The 24,664-nt window shown below is 57.2% G+C and overlaps 1 protein-coding gene across 1 annotated transcript; it reads right to left on the minus strand.

Annotated features, from left to right (window-relative positions):
• Positions 1-2,698: 2,698 nt before the first annotated feature.
• Positions 2,699-5,560, minus strand: LOC142078430 (acrosin-like). Its single transcript, XM_075140892.1, has 5 exons — positions 5,239-5,560; positions 4,744-4,944; positions 4,153-4,418; positions 3,730-3,875; positions 2,699-3,249 (listed from the first exon to the last, which is right to left on the minus strand). Exons 1-5 carry the CDS (start codon positions 5,307-5,309, stop codon positions 2,890-2,892), a joined length of 1,044 nt encoding a protein of 347 aa, XP_074996993.1. The 5' UTR covers positions 5,310-5,560; the 3' UTR covers positions 2,699-2,889.
• Between the last annotated feature and the right edge of the window lie 19,104 nt (positions 5,561-24,664).

Below are 24,664 nucleotides of genomic sequence, written 5' to 3' on the forward strand. Positions count from 1 at the left end.
GTCCCGTAGCCCCTGGCCTTCCTGCGTGTCTAGCCCCATGCCTCCTAAGGGCCTGGTCCCTGGCACAGGAAGGACGCTGGGGCTGCTGCTGCTGCTGTGCTCACTGCCATCAATTATTCAGGGCCAAGAGGCAGAGCGAGGAGGCTGGTGCTGCAGCAGGAGGCGAAACTGCTGCATAATTCATGGAGCTCACTTTGCTCGCAGGGCATGGCAGTGCTTGCCGTGCAGTGCCTGGCCACAGGGATCAGGGCGCTGGGGGCTGGCAGTCAGGACACTGAGAGGAGAACAGCCGGGGCTCTGAGCTCTGGGGGGGGACATGGTGTGGGGACAGAGTTTCAGAGACCGGACGCGGACCAGGGCAGGAGGTGTGGGACCATGTGCGCTGTGTGCAGGTAACTTGGCTGCAGGAAACTGAGCAAGGCATGGCGTGACTGCCCCAACCTGCACAGGCGCCAGCGGGCACAGGTAGGACACGTGGATGAACAGTGTCCAGGCGGCTGGGCATGGAAGGAGAGGCCCAAGCGACTGCTGCAGTGCTGTGGGAGCACATGCTGAAAGACATGTGTGGGCCAGGCACAGGTGGGAAGGGGCAGGGGTGGGCATGATAGGCTGTGTCCATGTGAGCGGCTCATGAACATGTGGGGTGTTAACGAGCTATATGTTTGTATGCGTGCAACACTTTCCTCTGTGCGTGCACACGCATTGTGTGCACGTGTGTATGCCTGCATATGTGTATGTGTGCATGGACATGCATGTGAGCATGCATGGACAAGTGAGTTTGCATGTGCACTCGTGGGAGGTGCATTCTACATGTGCATGCATCACTGCGGGTATGCTGACGGTGTATGTGGGCAGATGGGTGGGTGCACACTGTGCGCATGAGTGCGGGGTGTGGGAGTAGGTGCATTGCACATGCATGCATGCTGCAGGCATTGCGCTCCGTGTTCAAGACGTGTGTTTTGGACTGTAAGTGTGCACACACTCTGGGTGTGCGTTGCACCTTCTGTTTGTACCCCATGTGTGTCTCCACTGTGTGTGTACGCACATGCACCCTGTGTGTGAATGCAGCGTGTGCGCGCACAGCTTTTCTGTGCATGTACTCTGTGCATGCTGAGGGTGCGTGCGTGTGCACGTGTGCATGTGTGTGTGTGTCTCTGTGCACGCTGTATCCAGCCCATGTTCCTCCCCGAGAATGTCTCCTTGCAGAGGGGCTGGAGCTGAATTGGGAGGACTCTGATTCCCAGCGGGTTTCTCCCGTCTCAGTCCGATGGATGCGACTGCTCTTCCCACGTGCAGGTACAAGAGACTTGGTTTGTCTTCCAAAGAGCCAGATCACATTCAAGAACGTGCACACATACTTCACTGGCATGAATGGCAAAACAGGTTAACATAGATAGAGCAGTACCTTTACGAGCACCCACTTCACACAAAAAGCACAACCCAGTCCGTGTCTTCCTCTGCAGCTGCCCAGGACTGATGTTCAGTAGTGAAACATACACACACATCACTCCCTAGATTCGCAAGCACCGCACGTTCGTGGGTCCCTTAAATATGAGCATGGGAATTAAGTTCAATTAAAATCCATGGCTGGATGTCAAGCTACTTACCCCGTAATGGGCACAGACCTTGCGTCTTTCCAGATCTGTACCTCCTCTTGCTCGTGAGCTGGTCCAGCTTCGAGCTCACTAGAGAACTGCACACGCACACAGCGCTCCCACCAGCAGCTGGCCCTAGACACTCGGTGTTTCCAGCTGCGGGCTCCCTATGACCTGTGTTCCCTTCTGCCATCGCTAGCAGGCAGGCCTCTGGACCCACCCCCCACCGGGTGCAGAGTGGGGCCACACAGAAAAGGATTTGGAATTGCTCTCAAAGAGAAGGTAGGACGGACTGTGGTGATGAGGTGCAGGGCTCCGTCAAACAGGCAAGCCAACCAGCAGTTTGCTGATGTGTGACTAGCTCCTTGATTCTCGCGTCTCCCCATTTTCCGTGCTTGTACATCCCCCTCATCTTCCTGGACTCCTCGCTTTCTCCGCCCTTGTCTCCTGCGAAACTAGGGACCTACCCCCGGTTATTTTTCCCCGCCTTGCTCCCAGGTTTGCTACATCTGTGAACAGATTTGGTGTTTCAGGTGCCGTTAGCTGGGTTGCCTTGGACTCCCATGGCATTACGGATGCGCTTTCCTGGGTACTGCTGTCCCTGCCAGAGTCCTCTCCCCAGCATGACCCCAGCTCTTCCTTCAATTATCTGTGAAGCGTGGCCACCTCTCTCATCATTCCCCCTTAACTATCCCTGAAATCTGGCTCTTCCTCATGGCACTGTAACTCCTGTCAGCTTCTCACTCTGTTTGGTGTGGTCAGCCATTTCTCTTGTCATGCTCAGGAGTTTCCCGCGGTCTGTTCAGTTAGCTAAGGCTTACGCCAGGCCCTAATCATCAGCTTGTGTGCCTTCATGCATACGCCCAAAGTTGTCTGCATGTCACATCATTTTTTCCTATCCTCTTTCTAGCCTCAATGTGACAGTCTTCTCCATCCCAAGGTGGCTCTGAGCACCCTCCTCTCTGACCAGGCACGGTTTCAGCCCTTTTGAGTGACTCTTTCCCTTTGTGTCCTACTTGACTGCCTGCAGCCTCATTTTGCAGGTGCCGGGCAAGAAAGTCCTTGCCTCCTTGCACAGGAGACCAAATTGCACTGAAGCACGGTTAGCTGTGAAAATTGGCAACTTTATTTCAAGAACTAAGTCAGCTTCAGCATGTGTGTGCACTCAGAGGAGAGCGGGCAGGAGAGAGCAGGCCTTTGACGTTGAGGCTGCCTTTGGATCAGCAGGCATTGCCCCAGAAGGAAATGGTCGTGGTACACTGCAGCCTCCATCGGATCCTGTTCATCCTGCTGCTCAAGCCTTTTTTCCCTTTAGGACCTGCAGGAGCTCCTGCACCCGAGTAAAGAATTCCACCAGCTTCTGGCGTGGAAATGGGCAGGGTGTAAACCTGCCCGGTTGTGTTGGTATTGGCCTTGGCCTCTGGAAGGGGGTTGAGGCGGTGAGAAAATGACTCCATGCCCGTGATGTTGGAGCAGCCCTTACTGCTGGGCGCAGTCCCATCTGCACCAAGATCCAGTCGTAAAAGTGCTGAGTGGAGGCGTAGACTCCCGGCTGTCGTGCTCTCGCACAGCCTTTCCCCCAGCTGGTCACTCCAACAAGCCAGAAGTAGTCAGCGTTGTTATCTTTGCACACGAGAGGACCACCGCTGTCACCCTGCAGCAGAGGAGAAAGGATTGAGGTCTTGTTGGGTGGCCTCTGTCGGCACTGGGGATGGCTCCTTCCCTCTCACAGCACCTGCCAGAGCTGTATCCACTGCACAGAAAGGCTCTGCTCAGGTGCTGGAGCCTACAGAACCTTGTCTGGGAGGGGGTCATGGGCCTGTAAGGTAAGGCGCGCTCTCATCTCTGCACAGTGATCCTGGATGTGTGGAAGACGGATGTTCCAGGATTGGGATCTGGACCTGTGTGCTGCCAAGAGCACCGATGGGCTTTCTGGGCAGAGTCCCAGGCCTCTGGGACAAGTGGGGCGCTGGGCAAGGACCTGCAGATGGGGAACGGGAGGTGAGCCCCAACAGTAGTGGGGACCCAGTGGTAGGAAGGTGACTTGCCAGGCAAAGCACGCCCCGGGGGGTGTTTGGGTGGCTGCGACAGGGCTGCCTGTGCTGCTGGGGGTTGATTTGTAGTGTGCTCCTACCTGGCAGGTGTCGATGCCACCCTGCGGATAGCCAGCACACAAGTTGTGGGTGTGGATGGCCCCTCTATACCACCGGCTGCTGTTACAGAGGTTGACATCAATGAGGCGGACCTTGGCCTCCTGCAGGACATCACTTGATCCTCCAGCTGTGAGCACAGAAAGGAATTAACACCCAGCGGCTCGTGGCCGGCTCTCCTCCCTTCTCTGGGTGAACCCCTCTCCTAGGGCTTGGCTTTGCATCTTGAAGGCGTTGTACCGGTGTTTCCCTTCTGTCTCGCTTTGGGTCATGGGTCAGGCCCATCTCTACAGGCATACGTCCCCGCAGCCTGGCTCTGGCTTTCGCCCCTGCTGTGAGGAAGCCCAACCCGTCTCCCCCGTGTGCCAAGCTTGCACTCAGGACACGAGCACTTTTTGGGAACTCACATCTTGCAGTCGTGGAACCCCAACCACTGATGTAGCAGGTTGTCAGCTCTGACACCCTCAGCGAGGCGTCAGGCACACAGGCAAGCTGTATGTAGTAGCTGCACTGGACAGGCTGGTCCAATTCCAGCAACGCGATGTCATTCCTCTGCGAGATATTACTATACTGTTCGTGAACCAGTAGCCGCTTAATATGGCGCACTTGGGCCTCGGGGCCCAGCTGAGTCAACTGGGTGGCCCCGATCACCACGCGCCACATCGCGATGTGCCTGGAAGGCAGATGGAGAGAGGGGTCAGAGGGAGCGGAGCCATGTGCTGCAGCAGCCCAGCAGTTGCAGTTCCCTGCCTTCTGCTTCACAAGGGAGAGAGGAAAGCAGCGCTATGGAGGGTGCGAGTGCCCTGGCATGCCTTAGGGACAAGGAATGTCGATCTGGAGGCTGCTAGGAAGCAGTGGCACGAGCCCAGCCTTCTCCTGAGCAGTCTCTCAGCTGGGCTCTGGAGTGCCCAGGGCACTGCGCCTACTGGAAGGAAACGGGATGGGAGTAGCACGTGGTGCTGCGGACAGGGGTATCCCCGTTCCCTGGTCCTCCTTACCAGGCCTCGATGAAGCAGTGGGCTGCTGTGAGGACCCACTGTGGGCTGATGAGGGACCCTCCGCATACATGCCCCGTGCCTATTTCCCAGGGATCCTGGATGCTGACGATCCAGGGCCAGGACCCTGGCTGGGCATCTGTGCCACCCACGACGCGCGATGTGCCATAGAGAGAAGCCATGGGGCGGAGCCCGCAGGTCCCTCTGGAACAAGAAACTCATTACTGTCCTGCTCAGTGGCTTGCTGCCGTTCAGGCTGAAGGTCAGCCATCCTCCCTCCCCACAAGGTGTTGCACGGACAGCGGGGCCAGGGAACCCCACAAGGCACGCGTCCGTCCACCGTGTTTCTGCTTTAGCCCCGTAGCCGAGTTGTGCCAGCAGCCTGGGTGCTGGCAAGGATCCGAGGCTCCCACATGGGGTTTGGGAAGCTGTGGTGTGGCCACGGGGGACAAGCGGGCACCCTCCGGTGAACCCCGCCCAGAGCCTCGGGCCACTTACCCACAGTTGTCCCATGTGCTGTGCGCAGGCCAGCACACGGCCAGCAGGACGAGGAGGAGGAGCAAATTCATCGCTGCCAGTGGCACGTCGCAGCTGCAAGAACCGAGGGTTCGCTGCCAGCAGTGCAGCAGCTGACGTAGCGCCCGCAGTATTCACGTTGCCCGCGGTGCCCTTGGCCCCGGGGCTGATGTCACAGAGTCGCTGGTTCCAGGTGCTGGGCACGGTGGCCTCTCGGGGCGCGGGGCAACATGGGGGGTTCCAAGCAGGAAGGGAGGCAGAAGCTGGGATCGGACACCCCCGACAGACCCCCGCTGAATGCTCTGCTTGCGGAATGAGGGTGTGCAGGCCCTGTGGCTGACAGCATCGCCTGGCTCCCAGCACTGCCTGCTAACAGCTGGCATGAAAAAAACAAGTGTGGCATCATAGCCTCTTTGGGAAGTTCACTGCCACCCTGCTCTCTGCAGCTGTTTGCCACCAGGTCCTTCCCAAAAAACATACACCGGAGAACATAACTACTCCAGGCAGTATGCACGTTTGGGTATTGAATCTGGTTACATCTGCAGCAGGCAAGCAGTGATGTGCGAGGGGGACGAGTGCAGCATACCCACGTGGTGCACACTGTATGTATGCGTACGTCTGGGTGCGCACATGCTGGCGTGTCCGTTTGTGTAGTGCACTCTGTGTATGCATGCACCATGTCTGCACTATGTGTGGGTGCAGTCAGTGTGTGGGTGCACTCTACATCTATCTACACACATTGTGGATGCACACTGTACACATGCAGTGTCGTATAAGTGAGCCTGTGAGTGTGCACACCATATGTATGCGTTCACAGGGTAGAGTGTGTGCAGTGTGTGTGTGCATTTTGTGTGTATGCAGGTAGGCTGTGTGTGCATGCACTTTGTGTGCATGCTGAGTGTGCATGCCTTCCACTCTCTGCGTTCATGTGTGGTGTGTGTTCATGTGTGGTGTGTGTGCATGTGTGTGATGCAGTGTTTGTGTGTAGTCTGTGTGTGTGCATGAATGTGTGTTGGTGTGCAATATATGTGCATGTGTGTTGGTGTGCGTGTGTGTGTTGGTGTCCATTCAGTGTGTGTGTGTGGGGGTTGGTGTGCAGTCAGTGTGTGGGTGTGGGTGTAGGTGTGTTGGTGTGCAGTGTGTGTGTGTGTGTGTGGGTGTTGGTGTGCAGTCTGTGTGAGTGGGTGGGGGTGTGGGTATGTGGGGGTGTTGGTGTGCAGTCAGTGTGAGTGTGTGGGGGTGTGCAGTCAGTCTGTGCATGTGTGTGGGGGTCTGGGGGTGTGGGTGTATTGATGTGTGAGTGTATTGATGTGTGGGTGTGTTGGTGTGTAGTCAGTGGGGGGGGGGTTGGTGTGCCGTCAGTGTGTGTGGGTGTGTTGGTGTGTTGATGTGTTGGTGTGTAGTCAGTGTGTGTGTGTGGGGGGGGGGGTTGGTGTGCAGTCAGTGAGTGTGTGTGTGGGGGTGTGTGTGGGGGGGTGTGTGTGGCTGTGGGTGTGTTGATGTGTGGGTGTGTTGGTGTGCAGTTAATGTGTGTGGGGGGGGGTTGGTGTGTTGGTGTGCAGTCAGTGTCTGTGTGCGCGTAGGGGGTTGGTGTGCAGTCAGTATGTGTGCGTGTGTATAGGGGGTTGCTGCGCAGTCAGAGCGCGTGCGTATTGGTGTGCGGTCAGTGTGTCGGTGTCTCCGTGAGCAGCCCTGTCCGCCGCCGCCTCCCGTGCCGTTCCCCGCCGCCGCCAGGAGGGCCGGCGGCGGGGTCTGGCCTCCCGGGAGCCCCGTGCCCCGGTGTGTCCCGCCCGGCGGGGAGGCGGCACCCGCGGCCGGGCGGGCCGGGGTGACGCGGGGCTGCCGAGCCGCCGGGCTAGGCCGCCCTCCGGTCGTCCGGGCGTGCGGAGATCTGCGGGGAGCCGTCCGGGCGGGGCGGCGAGCGGCCAACGCGGGTCGCGATTGCTGGGCTGGCCGCGGCCCGGGGCCCCGGGAGAGGCCGCAGGACTCGCGGGAGTGGCGAGGTCCGAGCGCGGTACCGGGCCGCCGCTTCGCCCGCACCGCGCTCCGGGCGCGCGGTCCCTGCTTCGTTGGGCTGCGTAGGATGGGGCTGGGCTGGAGCGGCTGCGGGGGGGCCAGGGCTGAGGGCAGGGCAGAGGCTGCCTGCAGAAGCTGCCTGCCCGCTCCCCCACCTCTCCAGGAGCTCCGGGCACCCCGATTTCAATAATCCGGCTTCCCAGGATTTGTGGCTGCTAAGGAGAAGGCAGAGGAGGGGTGGGAGGCAAGGAGGGAGCTTGCAGCGGGAGGAGGTGGCGGGCATGGAAGAGTGGGGAGGACGACCTTGGGGTCGGTGTGGGGTGAGAGCAGAGCACCCGTTCCACGCGTGCAGGGGAACAACCCGGGAGCTCGGGTTGTCCACCGGGGAGCAGCGTTCTTGCATTTCCCTCGTCCTCCACCTGCCGAGGCTGGGAGCTGGGCCCTGCTGCCAGAGCAGGGCTGTGCTGAAGCTGCTGCTGCTCACCTGCAGAGCTGTTTTCACGCCCTGCTTGTGCCTCCCTCTGCACAAAGCTATCTCTGAGCCAGCTCTGTGCAGCGCTCCCGTGGTAGCTGGGTCTTACTCACACTGCACTGATGGCACAGGTGGTATTTCCAGGACACCACTTGGCGCTGCGGGGAAGGAAGCACGCCTCTGAGGTTGTCTGGTGCTGAGGGCTGAGAAGGGCTGAGGCTTTGCGGGGCAAGCTCACCCTGGAGTTTGAGGGCTGCAAACCATAAGGATAAGGGTCTGCAGGGCAGAGCTGCAGGGCACAGGAGGAGTGTGGGCATCTGCAGGGTGGCTGCAGGGCAGCTGCTCCACCAAGGGCGGGCTGTGGACCCTCCTCTACCCCAAGTGGTTGGCATCTGTGTGGCACTGTTGTGAAGTTGAGTGCAGCTCAATCGAGGGACACATTTCTCAAGTGAGCACTACCAAATTTCTTGCATAGCAGCCTGGTGTCTGCTTTGTGCTCGCAGCAGCCTGTCACTGTGGGTCTAAGGGTCTTTTGCTGGTGGGGCAGAGCAGCAAGGAGAGGATGCTGTGGGGTGGTGGATGGGATGGAGGGGTGTTTGTAGGCTGGGGTAATGTTCAAGGTGCTCAACTAGCAGAGGGGTTGGTGCTGTGAAATGGGGTGCCAGGGACATTGGCTAGCTCTGGGTGTTTGGAGAGCTCATATGTGTTGTCTTGGCATGCTGATTATACAGAGCACTGCAACAACCCAGTGACGATAGGCAGAGCTAGAAGCAAGCAAAGGTCTGCTTGCCAGGCCAGGGCCAGGCCCTGGAGATAAGTGTGAAGCTTAGGGTGTCCCCAGGAGAGGGACCACTGTGCCAGCAGCACATGCAGCCATAGCCTGGCATGCAGGATCAGGGCATGTGGACAATGGCTGCCTGAGCAACAGGGATGCAGGATCACACCGGGGAGGTGCAGGCATGGAGGGGCTATCGGCAGGGGCCACAGAAAGGGGGCAGAAGTGCAGGAGAGAGTCTGTCTCCCTTCCAGGAGAAGGGTCAGAGTCACTGCTGCTTCCTGACCTGGGGAGACCTGGTCCCAGGCCAAGGCTCTGCCATCCCAGTGTGAGGAGATACAGCAGGGGATCGCCCCCAACAGAAGGCCTTGCTGTTCCTGGGCTGGGGGTGGTTCTGGGCAGACATCCTGCAGGTGACAGATGGATCTGGGATGTCCCTCTGCAGCTCAGTACCACCCCTCACATGCCAGCTGGAGTCTCCTGATGGGCTTTCTCTGATCCTGTTCCTGACATTATTTTCCATAGGCCATGTCTGCTTCTTTCCATCTGCATGCTTAGGCTGTAGGCTGGGTGCCAGGGGATGGCAGAGATGGTCTGTGTGGTGGAGGATGCTGCATGGGCATGTGAGACACCAGGAGTCAGGGAATGGCTGGCTCAGCGTGTGCAGGAAGGAAGTGCTGGCCAAGTGTGCTGTGAGGAACTGTCACAATCACAAAGTGGTTGAGCTTGGAAGGGACCTCTGGAGGTCATCTGGTCCAATCCCCTGCTCAAGCAGGGTCAGCTACAGCAGGTTGCCCAGGACCATGACCAGTCGGATTTCGAGTATCTCCAAGGATGGAGACTCCACAACCTCTCTGGGCAACCTGTTTCAGTGCTCAGTCACCCTCACAATAACAAAAGTGTTTTCTTGTGTTCAGATGGTATTTCATGTTTTTTAATTTGTGCCCATCGTGTCTTGCACTGTCACTGGACAGCACTGAGAAGGATCTGGCTCCCTCTTTGTTCCGTCCCATCACATATTGATACAGATTGATGAGATGCCCCGTGAGCCTTCTCTTCTGTAGGCTAAACAGTCCCAACTCTCTCAGCGTCTCCTCATATGAGGGATACTCCAGCCACTTAATCATCAGAATGGCCCTTTAGTGGACTCTCTCCAGTATGTCCATGTCATCCTTGTACAGGGGAGCCTAGAACTGGACACAGCACTCCCGATGTGGTCTCACCAGTGCTGAGTAGAGAGGAAGGATCACCTCCCTCCTCGCAACACCCCTAACACAGCCCAGGGTACTGTTGGCTTTCTTTGCCACAAGGGCACATTGCTTGCGTATGGTGAGCTTGGTGTCAAACCAGAACCCTCAGGTCCTTCTTGGCAGAGCTGCTTTCTGGCCAGACAACACACAGTGTACGCTGGTGCTATGAGGTTATTCTTCCCCAGGTGCAGGACTTTGCATTCCCTTGGTTGAACTTCATGAGATTCCAGCTCATTTCTCCTATCTGAATGGCAGCACACCCATCTGGTGTATCAGCCACTCCTCCTAGTTTTGAGACATCTGCAAACTTGCTGACAGTGCTCTCTGCCCCATCATCCAAGTTACTAATGAAGATGTTGAACAATATTGGCCCCAGTATTGACCCCTGAGGTACTCCACTAGTGACTGGCCTCCATCTGGACTTTGTACCACTGGTCACAACCCTCTGGACCCAGCCATTCAGCAAATTTTCAGTCTACCTCTCTGTTCGCTTATCTAATCCATAGTTTATCAGCTTGCCTATGAGGATGTTACAGGAGACGGTGTGAAAAGCATTATTAAAGTTGAGGTAAACAACATCCACTGCTCCCCCGTCATCCACCAAGCCAGTCATCTTATCCTACTAAGCTATCAGGCTGGTTAAGCACAATATCCCCTTTGCAAACCCATGCTGTCCCATCCTGCCCCGCCACCTGGCACCCGCCCCTGCCATCTGCACCCATTTCATGGCTGAGTTTGTGCATAAGCTGTGTCAGGGGAACCGGTGCTTCCCACAGCTGACAAGTGGGGTGCAGCTGGCTGCAGTTATCCCGGGCTGCAGAGCGATGTGGGGATGGCTATGATAGGGTGAAGGGGTCTGCCGCCACATGTGCGTGGCCTGGTGCAGGCCATGCTGTGTGGAGGCAGCCTGAGCCCCGCATGGCTGTGTAGCAGCCTGCCCAGACCCTGCCCAGACCCTGCTAGGCTGGGCTGTCTTCTCCAGCAACGCTGAGTGCTATCCAAAGGGCAGACCTGGGCAGAGAGGAGGACCAGTGCTGGAGCTGTGGAGAGGCCTAACCCTGGGGCTGGCTGCAGCATGGGAATGGGGTGATGCCTCTTGCTGCTGGGACTTGAAGAAGGATCTGGTGTCTCTCCTGCCTAGAGCCAGGGCTGTGGCGGGTGCATTTGCTCCCTGCAGGAGGGTTTTCTTTCCTCAAAGCTTTCACAGAGCAGCCCTGCCCTCTTCCATAAGCACACACTGATGGATACAGCCTCTGGCATCCCTCGTGTCTGGGTAGTTCTCCCCAGAGAAGCTGAACGCCCACTTTGCTCCACAAAACTAGTGCCTGGGTCGTCATCTCACCCACACAGCAGCCTGAAAATGAAAGGTTAAAGTGAAATGAGCTTACAATGTGGTTCTGTTTGAGCACAAGAGAAAGGTCCTCTCCCAGCCCAAATCAATGCATGTGTCTCAGTGTCTCAGCCTCAAGCTGTCCTGCTGACCTGGGGTCCTGCCCTGTGCCCCTGCTGCAAGCCTCCCTGACCTGCCTTCCCATGCAGAGCTGGCTAGCTGCTCCCACTTCACCATCTTCGCACTCACACTCACCTCCCCACCCCAGAGAGCATGCAGATGGCCCAGGGCCTCACAATTTGCTGCCTTTCATACCACCTCACTGCACAGATTGTGCCTGTGCCTCTAATGTGGATGAGAGAGAGCAAGACACCCAGCACTGTGGGACAGGCAGGGTGGTGCCCAGGACCAGGCACTGGGCTGTCCCAGCTTTGGGGGCAAGTTCAGAGACTTCCTAGGTTATGCAGATCCTCACCTGGACGTGTGAGTCGGGGCCATGTAGTCTGAGGGGATGGTGCAGGATGGAGCATGGCAGCGAACGGCTTACAGCAGGCCACCCAGGCTGTCATGGCTCTTGCGGCTCTTGCAGCTCTTGCAGCCCTGCTCAGAATTGCTTCTTCTGCTGTTCCTCCAGCTGTGGGCTGGGAAGCCGAGGTGCTGCCGGTCCTCTGGCACTGCGGCTGGGTCCACTGGGTGCGGTGATGGGAAGGCTGAGGCCGGCTGCCATGGGGCTTGCCAGAGGCCAGGCTGTGCTCCCAGGCCCATGCCTGCCCCTGTCCTCAAAGGCTGCTGCCCTGCACCAGTGCAGACATGCTGACCAGGAGCTGGGGAGCAGCAGGAGACTCTGGCCACATTCCTGGCCTCTCCCGGCCCAACACAGGGCAGCAGCGCCTGGCCCAGAGTGTGGATACCTGCCTCCTCTCACCGCAGCTGCCCGGGTGGGCACTGCCACATCCCAAGGGACCAGGGCCCCCAAGAGCTGCTTGGAGCATCTGTTTCTCTGTCCTGTGCCTGGACTGCGGCTTGACACCAGGCGGGGCTGTGGCTGGCCTGCTTGCCTACCAGCTCACAGGGAGGTAGGTGGTATTTCCTCTGCCCTCGGTGCTGTGGCATCAGCCCTGCCCCATCACCCCTCTGGGCTGCCTTAAGGAGGGTGACAAACACTTGTCCCTGCATGGTCCTGGCTGGCAGGGAGCTGGGAAGTGAGTGGCAGAAGGGGCCAGGGAAGCTCAGCCATGGGCTGCAGCTACACTCCTAGAGGGCTGTGCCACAGCAGAGAGCAACCAGGTGCCCTTCCTTGGACAGGATAGGACAGCATTAGCTGGTCACCTTCCCCAGGCAAAACAGTCCCATTGCCTGAGACCTGCCCCCCTTTCCCCTGTAAATTCACAGCACTGAAGGGACGCTAACTTTTGCAATCTCAAGAGGCCCCTCAACCCCCCACTTTGTTCCTACCTCCATAATTTGCATTCTTGTGGCTGTGCAAACCAAACTCAGCTGCTGTCCCACAATCCCTCCTTACCCTGTCCTGCCGCCCTGCCTGCACCCGTGCAGCTCTGTGCTGCCAGTTGCTCCCTGGAGTAAGTGGCCCCATTGCCAGGTGATGGGGAAGATGTGCTGCAGGCAGGCCTTTGAACACAAAGTGCAGGCACGGGCTGGGACTAGGGCTTTGGCAGAAATAATTTGTGACTGATCTTTAAATAAAATAGGTTGCATGTCATGCAAGAAGACACTTTTCCTGCAAAGCAGACTGGGGTGCAGCTGAGTGAGTAGGAGCAGAGGGAGGAAGCAAACCGCAGGACGATGCCGGCTGCTCACAGCACCGATGCTGTGCCATGGCCTGTCAGGAACAGAGCAGAGAAATACTGGTATTTTTTCCCAAATGGGAGCCAGGTACTGTGCTGCAGGAGGCAACTGACACCCTCTGGGCTGAGGGCTGAGGGCTGAGGTTATGCCTGCTGGGTGATCCAAGCAGTGAGGACAGGAAAGAACAGACTGAGGGGAGAGGAATGGGCTTGGGAATTGTGGCATACTGAGAACGCCTTGGAGATAGCAGGCTGAAGGACAATGTGTTCAGGGAAAGGTGTTACAGGGGAAGAAACTGCTTCTGGCAGCCCAGCTTTTCTCCTTTGCTAACCACCCTCTCCAAAACCCACTGATGCCCCCGCCTCTGCATCCAGCCCCCCAAGCTGGCCAGGCCATGCAAGGCCCTCTCCTAGCCATTCTCCAGGCTTGGTGGTAGCACTAGAGATGCTGCTTGCTGCTGCTTGCTGCTCTGCCTGGAACAGGAGGGTGACCTGTGGCCCCCGACAGTGCATCCTGCAGTGGGTTTGGGGACATGTAAAGCCTCAAACAACTCTGGGACTGCAGTCTGGGGCACCCAGAAAGCCCTCTGCATTGCTCCCTGGAGCAGGCTCCCAGCGAACAGGCTGTGGGAGCCCCTGTGTCCTTGGGGGTCAGGGCTGGGGCAGTGGATGCTTGGACCTGGATGCTGAGGCAGTGGCTGTGGAGTGGGGGCAGAGCTTGTATGACTGTTCGAGAGCATTTGGGGTGCTGAGATTTGGGGGGGGCACTGGGAGTGGGGAGAGCAGGGTGCTCATAAGGGCAGAGCAAGGTTGGGTGGCAAGCGAGGAAAACTTGCAGAGTGCCCTGGAGCCCAGAAGTCCACCTGCGCTGTGCCATGCTGTGCCCCCAGGACTTCCTGACCCAAGGGGAAGGCTCTGGCCCTGCACAGCCCTACAGCTGCCTGTAGAGCTCCAGCCCTGCCACTGAGGCCACCACAAATGGCTGCAGTGAAGCCAGCCATATGCCAGGAGATTGCTCTCTGCTTGGGGCACCTTGTGCTGGAGCTACGCTCTTGTCTTCATTGTGCTGAGCTGCTCTTCCACACCCTGCTGCTTCCCAGAGCTTGTCTCTCCCCCACCTCTTGCAGCTGTGAAAGTCTGCTGTGAGAGAACGTTTCAGAAGGTGGAACAGACACGTCTACAGCAGAGAGACTTCAAATGGGCTGGGAAGCTTGTAGCAGCTCTGCACAAAGGAGATGGTGTGCAGTCAATCATCAGATCCCCCCACCCTGCACACTGCATATTTAATGGCTCTTTGGGTCTCAATGTTTAAATCTAATGAGCATTTAACTGTTGCTCAATATTTAATGCCTCGGTGTTCAGTGTAATAATCCCATGTGTCACAGTGAGTGCTGGTCCATCACCCTGGGCATGGGGAGAGGCAAGCTGCAGGAGAGGATTTAGCACAGGGCAAGGGAGGCCTGCTCCATGGGGATCTGCTCTATGACACCTTTTGCATGGATGGCAGGTTATCTCTGCGCCATGAGCTCTTTCTGCTTCTCTTTGATGTCTGACTCTTCTCAGCGGTGCAGTAGACGCTGCAGCTTCTCTGTGCTGGCTGAGAATGAGGGCCTGGCATCCTGCTGCTGGGCTTGCACTGGAAGGGTGTGGAGCTGTGGGCTGGGAGCAGCTCTGGGCAGCCTGCAACACTCACTGCGCAGTGACACCCTGTCCTCAGCCTACAATGCCGTCCCGCACTGAGTGTCAGCCACAGCTGCTGAGTTGGTTTGCAACCCGTCGGTTGGCTCTCCTGACCAGGCAGCCCCACTGTGGCTGTCACACCACAGAGGCTGCATCAAGACCTCTGGATGCTTGGGGGTGACTGCAGGGCCTGCCTCCGTCCCTGCTGTCCCCGCTGCTGCCTCCCCAAGGGCTCCAGCCAGCACAGACAGGAGCCAGGAGAGCAACGCCATGAGCCATGTATCCCTGAGAGCACTGGGAGATGAACTGTGGGGTGGCAGGGACAGGCCACAGGGGACTGGTGAAGAGCACAGACCCAGCAGGGGCAGGCAGAGCAGGACAGCCTTTGTCTGGCACTCCCTGCCCTCTCCCCCAGCCCTCTCCCTCCTGAGCCATGTGCCTGCGCTGGTCCATGTGCAGGTAGAACAGAACAGAACAGACTAGACTAGACTAGAATATTTCAGCTGGAAGGGACCTGCAACGATCATCCAGTCCAACTGCCTGACCACTTCAGGGCTCACCAAAAGTTAGAGCATATTATTAAGGGCATTGTCCAAATGCCTCTTAAACACTGACAGGCTTGGGGCATTGATCTCCAGGAACGGCTCTTCCAGGGTTTGACCATCCTCTCGGTAAAGAAATGCTTCCTAATGTCAAGTCTGAACCCCCCTGATGCAGCTTTGAACCATTCCCAGGCGTCCTGTCCCTGGATCCCAGGGAGAAGAGCTCAGCACCTCCCTCTCCATGTCCCCTCCTCAGGAAGCTGCAGAGAGCAGTAAGGTCGCTCCTCAGCCTCCTTTTCTCCAAACGAGACAAACCCAGAGTCCTCAGCCGCTCCTCATAGGACATGCCTTCCAGCCCTTCACCAGCTTTGTTGCCCTCCTCTGGACACATTCGAGGACCTTCACATCCTTCTCAAACGGTGGGGCCCAGCGCTGCACACAGTATTCAAGGTGAGGCCGGAGCAACGCTAAATACAGCGGGATGATCGCCTCTCTTGACCGGCGGGCTGTGCAGTGTTTGATGCACCCCGGGATGTGGTTTGCCCTCTGGGCTGCCAGGGCACACTGTGACTCCTGTTGAGCCTGCTGCCAACCAGCACCCCCGATCCCTTTCTGCAGGGCTGCTCTGCAGCCATTCCTCTCCCATTTTAGGTGCGTGTGTCTCCCCCTGCACTGTATTTGTGTGCACGCTTCAGTGAGTTTGCGCATGCTAGCTAGTGGTGCTGCAAAGGCTTTCAGTCCCCATGGGGCTTGTTCTGGTTCCTGGGGCCTCTGCCCTCTTTTGCAGAAAAGCTGAACCCCAAGGCCTTTGTTTGGGAGCAGTTTCAGTAGTTCCGTCTAGATGATTCAGTTCCTGAGAACATGACCCCATGCAAGAAGGGTCTGGGGTGTGAAAGACCCACATTTCTCATCTGCACTCTGAACCGCAATGGGAACCAGCCCCACGCATGCAAGTCTTTTTCCTTCTGAGGTGCAAAGTCTCTCTTCCTCCATGGGCCGGAGCTGCAGGCATCTGCTGGTGCTGAGCCCTGAGATCCTCTTTACTCCCCTGTTGTTCCCCAGGCCTGCAGGAGTGACGTAGCATACCCAGTGCTGCAGTCTCAGAGTATCCCGATGAGCAGAGGCAGAGGGCTGGGGATTTAATCTTGCCCAGCCATCCTGGATGGGTGAGGAATAGCTGCAACCACAGCAGAAGTGCTGAATCTCCCATGCTGAGCCATGCCTACGATGGATGGTGCGGGGTGAAGGTGGCTGTGGTGGGGTGGCCCACCCCTGTGCTGGGACTGGCGTGTGCTGTGGGACTGGCGCGAGGCACCAGGGCTGCTTTGCTGTGCTCAGCTTGTGGGTACTAGCTGCAATGCAGATCAGTGGCTGTGGGCCTTTCCGCGTGGGTGCTGGCTGCCGTCCTGTGATGGGCGGCACGTATCCCTTCACCCTGGTCAGTGTCCTGCAGAGGCAGATCTCTGCAGCCAGTAGCTGCAGCCTGATTTACCCTGTCACTCAGTGAAAGACCAGTAGAAGTAGAAAGTGCCTGCTTGTGTATTGTTTAGGAACAAGCAGATACGAAAACAGCAAGAGCAAGTGTGCTTCAAAGCGCTGTCCTGTGCGACTTGCTCCTGTGAGGCTCCCTGGGGCGCGGTCCATGGGGTGCTCAACAGACTAGCTTCCATGTCCAAGCCCCTCCCTTCGCTCATCCCTGCTGCCATGCCACCCTCTGAGGTGACTGAGACCCACCGGCCAGGAGCTGGGTGACAGGACCACTGTGTGTGGCTCATGGCCTTTTGCCTCCCGTGGGGGTGGCTCTCTGTGCAGTGCAGCAGTGTGTGACTTTTCCAGGGTCTGGTTTTCTCCTCATATTCCTCTCTTCTGTGGCCATTACTGCAAAGGCAGTTTATAGATGTGCTTGTGCCTGGAGCAGGCAGCGATGTAGTGTGGAGTGACCTCAGCTCCCAGAGGAATGGGCACAACTGCCCTGGGGGAGCCTTGCCTATAAGCTTTATTGCTGAACAGACACCCATGGTGCCAAAGGTGAATTATGTTGACAAGAGTCATCACAACCAGGCTTTTGGCTCATGTAACAGATTGTATGTGAGACAAGGATGAGACCTTGAAGTTACCAGAGTAGTTCTGAGGAACCAGTTCATGGGGATGGGGACAAGGAAGACTGGTGTGAGCTGGCTGTGGTAGTGCATGCTTTTTGGGTTATCATAACATTGTCACTGTGTCATGATGCTGGCGTTGGTTTGGTGTGAGTGCACAGTGTGCACTGCTGGTGCCTTGGGCTCAGGGTCCTGCTCCGTCTGTGAGTACTGCGCATTAGGATTGTGTTCCCAATTGTTTCATGGGTTTGTATGCCACAGCCTGTGCCCAGGATGGTCCCATGGCACCGGGTTGTGCTCACTGGCTGCTCTGCTGGTGGTGCCATGGGTCTGCCTATGTCTTACTGGAAGCAGGTGCCATGTAGAGCTTTAGTCGTCGCAGAGACTGGGGGAGGTATTGCCCAGCGTTGCTGGATTAGGAAGCCAGGCAGGCAGGCTTGGCAGCATGCCCCGTCTGCATCTCCTTTGTACTCAGTATCCATGTGAGCATGCCAGGATGTGCCTACACCAGAGATGGTAAGGAGGGGAACACTGTGCCCAGATGCAATCTGATGTATGTACAGGAGACTTTGGTGTGCATGCTGTCCCTGGAGCTCAGTCCAAGCAGATCTTGGGCAGTTACATCATGTTCAGCAAAGCTGTGGCATGTTGCCCCTTTTCTGCAGTCTCTGTATCTTGGGGAATCTGAGCACCATCCTTGCACACATTCTCTCTATGGCTGTTTCCCTGAGGTAGACAGCTGTGGCCCTTGCCCCGCAGCCCAGAAAAGCTTTTGTTCCTGAGGCACTTCATGCCCTGGGCTTACGACTGCGGCAGCTACATCCTCTCTGAACAGGCCTACAGATGTAAGGCAGTGCCTTTGCACCAGTGGGGTCTGAGGCAACTGCTCATCTTCTGGCATGAGCCATGCCTGCTCCCCAGCTGTCTGCCTTGTGCTCTGCTGCCCCTTGGCAGCGCACCCCAGCAGGCAGGTTCCTCTGGCCCCCAGGGAGGGATGCTGAGGATCCTGCCTCTCATGTCCGCAGCACTGGTATGCCCAGGTATGTTACTTCCCAAGTGCTTGCATAGGTGAGATGCAGCCCCCACCATGCTCCGGACAGCTGCCTCCAAGCAAGTGCCGAGCACCCACCGTGTGCTCCTCCCTTGGCTGTGGGAAAACTGCTCTCTCTGGTGCGGTCTGCGGAAGGTCACTCTGCTAGCTCGGAAGGGCTCCTCCGCGTCCAGGAAAGGTGCCTGCCCTGCTCTGGGAGCCCCAGAGCTGCAGATCTGTGCCCCAAACTGAGCACTAGCACACTGAGCAAACCCTGCTGTGGTCTCATAGCAGCCTGCTGTGTTAGTATGTGCCTGTGAAATCACCCCCTGCAGCCAAACTGTGCCCGGCCTCCCCCGATTTATCTCCCTCCCTGCCCCACTCACCCACTCTTTCCAAAATTGCCATCTCTATCCCTGTCCCCAGCCCAAGACACATTCCCAGTCCCATCGCCATCCCCACCCCAGCACCATCCCTGTCCCCATCCTGATCACCGTTCCCATCCCTGTCACCAGTACAGTTCCCACACCTATCCCCACCCCTGTACATCTCTCTCCATCCTGGCAGCTCCCTCCCCACCTGCTGGCTACTCCTGCAGATCGCTGCGACTGACTTCCAGGGTTTTTGAGGGAGAGAGATATCTGATTAATCCCAGAGTGAGCTGTAATCACATGGCAATAACTGCACGACTCGTGCTTATCTGAATGTGTAATCACAGCAATGAATAATATTCAGGGCTTAGCACCTCACTAATTAGCACGCTGCCAGGAGGGGAGAGGCTGCTGTCAGCTTTATGCAGCAGGTCCCATCCCTCTCCGAGGCCGGGCTCTGCTGTGGGGAGGGCCAACGACCCTCGTCTGTCAAGACATGAGTGGAGTTACAACTGCCCCTGCTCCAGAGGCCCCACACATGTGCCAAACAGCATGCGTGTAGTCCCTGACCTGCCACCCCAGCAGGGACTCTCGTACCCCACAGCCCAGCTGTGGCTGGGAAATTGTCCCACATCACGCAGTGACTCCTGTTCTGCTGCGAGGTCCCTGGCTGCCTGTGCTCCGGGCAGCAGCTGTGCCCCGCTTGGCCCTGTGTGCTCACGGTGGCAAGGCGCCATTCCCTGAGCCCAGTGTCCCCCATGGTGGCTGTGGGATGCCTCTGCAATGTGGACACAGCATGGCCATGCCATGCTGTGCTGTGCTGACATGCAGGTGGGCACCCAAGAGAGATGCTCCTGGTCCCTTGGTTGGCAAAGGTGCTGGCTCACATGCAGCCCCTTGTCTACCTGCTGGTCTCTTCCAGCCTGCACCAGCGAGGCAGGGTGCTTTGGTGCAGCACGGTGGTGACAAACCATGGTTATGCTGGCCAAACCCAGTGCCTGCAGAAATATCCCCTGGTACTATCAGCGCCAGGTGGCAGAGATGATGCCTCCCCAGCCTAACTGCATTCGGTTTCATGGACCCAGAGGGAGCAGGAGGGCCTTCTGCCGTGGCCGAGTGTGACAGAGCAAGGACCTGGGAGTGGAAACCTCTGCCACAATCTGTGCCTGTGCCATCCGAAGTACCCTTCCTAAGAGCCAAGAGGGACAGACTGAGAGTGCTGACTGTGCAAAGCCCTTGTGGGGTGCAATGAACCACCACTGCCTGCATCTGTTAACCCCGCCATCCGAGGGGGCAGAGACCCCCACCAGCTTAGCCCGTAGACCTCAGCATTCCTGTCGTTCCCACAGACCTGCCGTAAAGTGATGGCCTAGCTGCAGCTAGGGTCCGAAGCTGCTGCCTCTTCTCACCACTTGCAGGCAGCCCTCACAGTATGTCGTGGCACTGATGAAGGCTGGACGTTCTTCAAGAAGGAAGTCTTAAAGGCGCAGGAGCAGGCTGTCCCCATGGGCTGTAAGAAGAACGGGCGGGGAAGGCGACCGGCCTGGCTGAACGGGGAGCTCTGGCTGGGACTCAGGAAAAAAAGGAGAGTTTATCACCTTTGGAAGAAGGGGCAGGCAACTCAAGAAGAGTACAGGGATCTCGTTAGGTCATGCAGAGTAGAAATTAGAAAGGCAAAAGCCCGGCTAGAATTCAACCTGGCCACTGTCGTGAGAGACAACAAAAAATGCTTTTACAAGTATATTAATGACAAAAGGAGAGCCAAGGAGAATCTCCATCCTCTATTGGATGCGGGGGGGAACGTTGCCACCAAGGACGAGGATAAGGCTGAGGTACTCAACGCCTTCTTTGCCTCAGTCTTTAATAGTCAGAGCAGTTATCCTCAGGGTACTCAGCCCCCTGAGCTGGAAGACGGGGACGGCGAGCAGGATAAACCCCCCATAATCCAAGAGGAAGAAGTTAATGACCTGCTGCGCCACCTGGACGCTCACAAGTCTATGGGGCCGGATGGGATCCACCCAGGGGTGCGGAGGGAGCTGGTGGAGGAGCTTGCCGAGCCGCTCTCCATCATTTACCAGCAGTCCTGGTTAACTGGGAAGGTCCTGGACGACTGGAGGCTTGCCAATGTGACGCCCATCTACAAGAAGGGCCGGAGGGAGGATCCGGGGAAGTACAGGCCGGTCAGCCTGACCTCGGTGCCGGGGAAGATCATGGAGCAGTTTGTTTTGAGGGCGCTCACGAGCCATGTGCGGGACAACCAGGGGATCAGGCCCAGCCAGCACGGGTTCATGGAAGGCAGGTCCTGCTTGACCAACCTGATCTCCTACTATGAGCAGGTGACCCACCTCGTGGATGAGGGAAAGGCTGTGGATGTGGTCTCCCTGGACTTCAGTAAGGCCTTTGACACTGTCTCCCACGGCATTCTCCTAGAGAAGCTGGCGGCTCACGGCCTAGACAGGTCCACTCTTCGCTGGGTAAAAAACTGGCTGGACGGCCGAGCCCAGAGAGTTGTGGTGAACGGAGTTAAATCCAGTTGGCGGCCGGTCACGAGCGGTGTTCCCCAGGGCTCAGTACTGGGGCCGGTCCTGTTCAATATCTTTATCAACGATCTGGACGAGGGGATCGAGTGCTCCCTCAGTCAGTTTGCAGATGACACCAAGCTGGGCGGGAGTGTTGATCTGCTGGAGGGTGGGAAGGCTCTGCAGAGGGACCTGGACAGGCTGGATCGATGGGCTGGGGCCAATGTATGAGGTTCAACAAGGCCAAGTGCCGGGTCCTGCACTTGGGTCACAACAACCCCAGGCAACGCTACAGGCTTGGGGAAGAGTGGCTGGAAAGCTGCCCAGAGGAAAAGGACCTGGGGGTGCTGGTCGACAGCGGCTGAACATGAGCCGGCAGTGTGCCCAGGTGGCCAAGAAGGCCAACGGCATCCTGGCCTCTATCAGAACTAGTGTGGCCAGCAGGAGCAGGGAGGTGGTCATGCCCCTGCACTGGGCACTGGTGAGGCCGCACCTCGAATCCTGTGTTCAGTTTTGGGCCCCTCACTACAAGAAGGACATGGAGGTGCTGGAGTGTGTCCAGAGAAGGGCAACGAAGCTGGTGAAGGGCCTGGAGCACAAGTCTGATGGGGAGCGGCTGAGGAAACTGGGGTTGCTTAGTCTGGAGAAGAGGAGGCTGAGGGGAGACCTCATCGCGCTCTACAACTCCCTGAAAGGAGGTTGTAGCGAGGTGGGGGTTGGTCTCTTCTCCCAAGTAACAAGCGATAGGATGAGAGGAAATGGCCTCAAGTTGCATCAGGGGAGGTTTAGATTGGACATTAGGAGAAATTTCTTTACTGAAAGAGTGGTCAGGCCTTGGAACAGGCTGCCCAGGGAAGTGGTTGAGTCACCATTCCTGGAGGTATTTAAAAGACGTGTAGATGAGGCGCTTGGGGACATGGTGTAGTGGGCATGGTGGTGGTGGGTTGACGGTTGGACTCGATGATCTTAGACGTCTTTTCCAACCTTAATGATTCTATGATTCTATGATTCTATGATCCACTCCCTGCTGGCCAGCCAGCTCTTCCAATAGCTGTCCCCAGCCACCACAGCCCTGAGGCTAATGTAACACATACCAGAGACATCAGCCAGTCCTTGCCAAGCGGAGCAAGACTTAACATGAACCAGTGACACACGTACCAGAGCAAACAGTGAAGAGACACACTGTCCAAATGAGCAGTGTCCACAACTGCATGTAGCATGTGGTGAGCACTGCCTGTGTGTGTGCACAGCCGGCAGTGAGCACCATCCGTGTGTGTGTACGCTGCCTGCGGTGAGCACTGCCGGTGCTCACATGGCCCATGGTGAGTGCTGCCGGTGAGCACATGGCCCATGGTGAGTGCTGCCCACAGTGAACAGTGAGCACTGCCTGCGTGTATGCACAGCCCAGATGAGCCCTCCCTGTGCATGTAGGCATGTGGCCCTGCATGTCCTTGCTCTGCAGACAGTGCGTCCCGCTCTCCAGCATCATGATGGCTGAGGTGGGGGGGTGGAAGTGGCTCCTTTTCCCCACCCTCTGTGATGAGAGCCTGGAGTGGTGGGGGCCTGTGGCTCTAGCAGGGCCAGGGCACGAGGGCAGAGGGCTGTGCCGTGGCCAGGCCGGGACAGGACATCCTTGCAGGCAGGCAGGCAGAGAGGCAGCCTCTGGAAATGTGCAGTGTCACCAAATTAAGGGCTTAATTAGCAGGCATGTTTCCCTTAAGGAGCTGTTGCCTCATTATCATAGAGAATAGTGATTAAGCGGCAGGAAGGGGCAAGTGATGCCAGCAGAACCCTGGGGAGGCAGGCAGCAAGCACTCATTCCTCTTGCAGGGCAGGGAGTGTGTCCGACACATGCAGGTCTCACACCGTCCTCCTCTGCCAGCTTTCTCGTCTCCCCACTCCATCCCAAGCCAGTCCTGCCCTGAACATCTCGCTCTACCCATCTCTCTTTTCTCTCTACAAGCTCCCCCTTCCAAGGGCAGATGGTTTCCATTTAAAAGCCTGTCCCCAGGAGGATTTGCTGGCTCGGTGATGTTGGGCTGGAGGAGGCTCATGGCATGGCATGTGGGGGACAGGGTAGCTTCCCACAGGGACTATGGCATGGCACATGGAGGATGGCTCACCCATCCTGCAGCGCTGCCAGGGGATGCTGCTGTGAGAGGAGCCCAGGGAAGCCGTGGTGCTCAAACAGGGATGTGCAAGCATGTGCAACTTCTCTGGGCAACCTGTTCCAGTGTCTCACCACCTTCAGTGTAAAACTTTTCTTCCTTATGTCCAATCTAAACCTACCCTCTTTCAGTTTAAAACCGTTGCCCCTTCTCCTGTCACTGCAGCACTTGGTAAAGTCTTTCTCCACCTTTCTTACAAGCCCCCTTAATATATTGAAAGGCTGCAATAAGGTCTCCCTGGAGCCTTTTCTTCTCCAGGCTGAGCAATCCCAACTCTCTCAGCCTGTCCTCATAGCAGAAGTGTTCCAGCCCCATGATCATTTCCGTGGCCTCCTCTGGACCCGCTCTAACAGGTCCATGTCTTTCTTGCAGTGGGGACCCCAGAGCTGGATGCAGTACTTCAGGTGGGGTCTCACGAGAGCGGAGAAGAGGGGGGGAATCACCACTCTCGACCTGCTGGCCATTGACTGTAACTCTTTGGACGCGGCCATCCAGACAATTCCTGATCCATCTAACAGTCCATCCGTCAAACACTTATCTCTCCAATTTAGCCACAAGAATGTTGTGAGGTACCATATAAAAGGCCTTACAGAAATCTAGGCAGATGACATCCGTAGCTCTTCCCTTGTCCACTGATGCAGTTACTCCATCATAGAAGGCCACTAGATTAGTCAGGCATGATGTGCCCTTGGTGAAGCCATGTTGGCTGTCTCTAATCACCTCCCTGTCTTCCATATGTTTCAACATGTCTTCCAGGAGGATCATCTGCTCCATGATTTTACCAGGCACAGAGGAGAGGCTGACTGGTCAGTCGTTCCCAGGGTCCTCCTTTTTACCCTTTTTAAAAATGGGCGTGATGTTTCCTTTTTTCCAGTCACTGAGGACTTTGCCTGACTGCCATGACTTTTTGAATATGATGCAGAGTCAAGCGCAGAAGGTGCTTAGGCTGGCTGGTGGCCTGGCTGCAGAAGGTCAGCGTGCCTCTCTGCCCACACAGGGCGGAGTGGCACACCCAGCCTCGGGATCAGGAGCGACCAAGAGGGCTTGCAGCCACCTGCAGAAGGACCTTCGTTCAGGCTGAGCCCTGCCTCAGCCCAGACTCACTGGTCCGCACCAGATGGGGTGGGTGCTGCCAACTGCGGGCAGTGCGGAGGCAGGGCTCAGTTTCACGTAGCCCCAGTCTGCAGGCAGAGAAGCTGGCTGATATGATCTGGGAGACCAGCATCTGTTTTCCCAGTGGAGACTGCAAGAGTTTGACTTGTTTGTGAATCCTGGGAGTACACAAATTGTACCCCTTGGTGCTGGTGATGCCACCCCAGAGGAGATGCAGTTGTTTCTTTGTGTAAGGTTG

Source organism: Calonectris borealis, chromosome 1 (assembly GCF_964195595.1).
Source record: "Calonectris borealis chromosome 1, bCalBor7.hap1.2, whole genome shotgun sequence".
Lineage (NCBI taxonomy): Eukaryota > Metazoa > Chordata > Aves > Procellariiformes > Procellariidae > Calonectris > Calonectris borealis.

Bases quoted from the DNA above. Each gene is read 5' to 3' on its own strand.
- LOC142078430 (XM_075140892.1), bottom strand. From the start codon at position 5,309: ATGAATTTGCTCCTCCTCCTCGTCCTGCTGGCCGTGTGCTGGCCTGCG. The intron at 4,945-5,238 runs GTAAGTGGCCCG...TTCTTGTTCCAG, and splicing joins AGCACATGGGACAACTGTGG to AGGGACCTGCGGGCTCCGCC. The intron at 3,876-4,152 runs GTGAGTTCCCAA...CTGTGCTCACAG, and splicing joins GGGTTCCACGACTGCAAGAT to CTGGAGGATCAAGTGATGTC.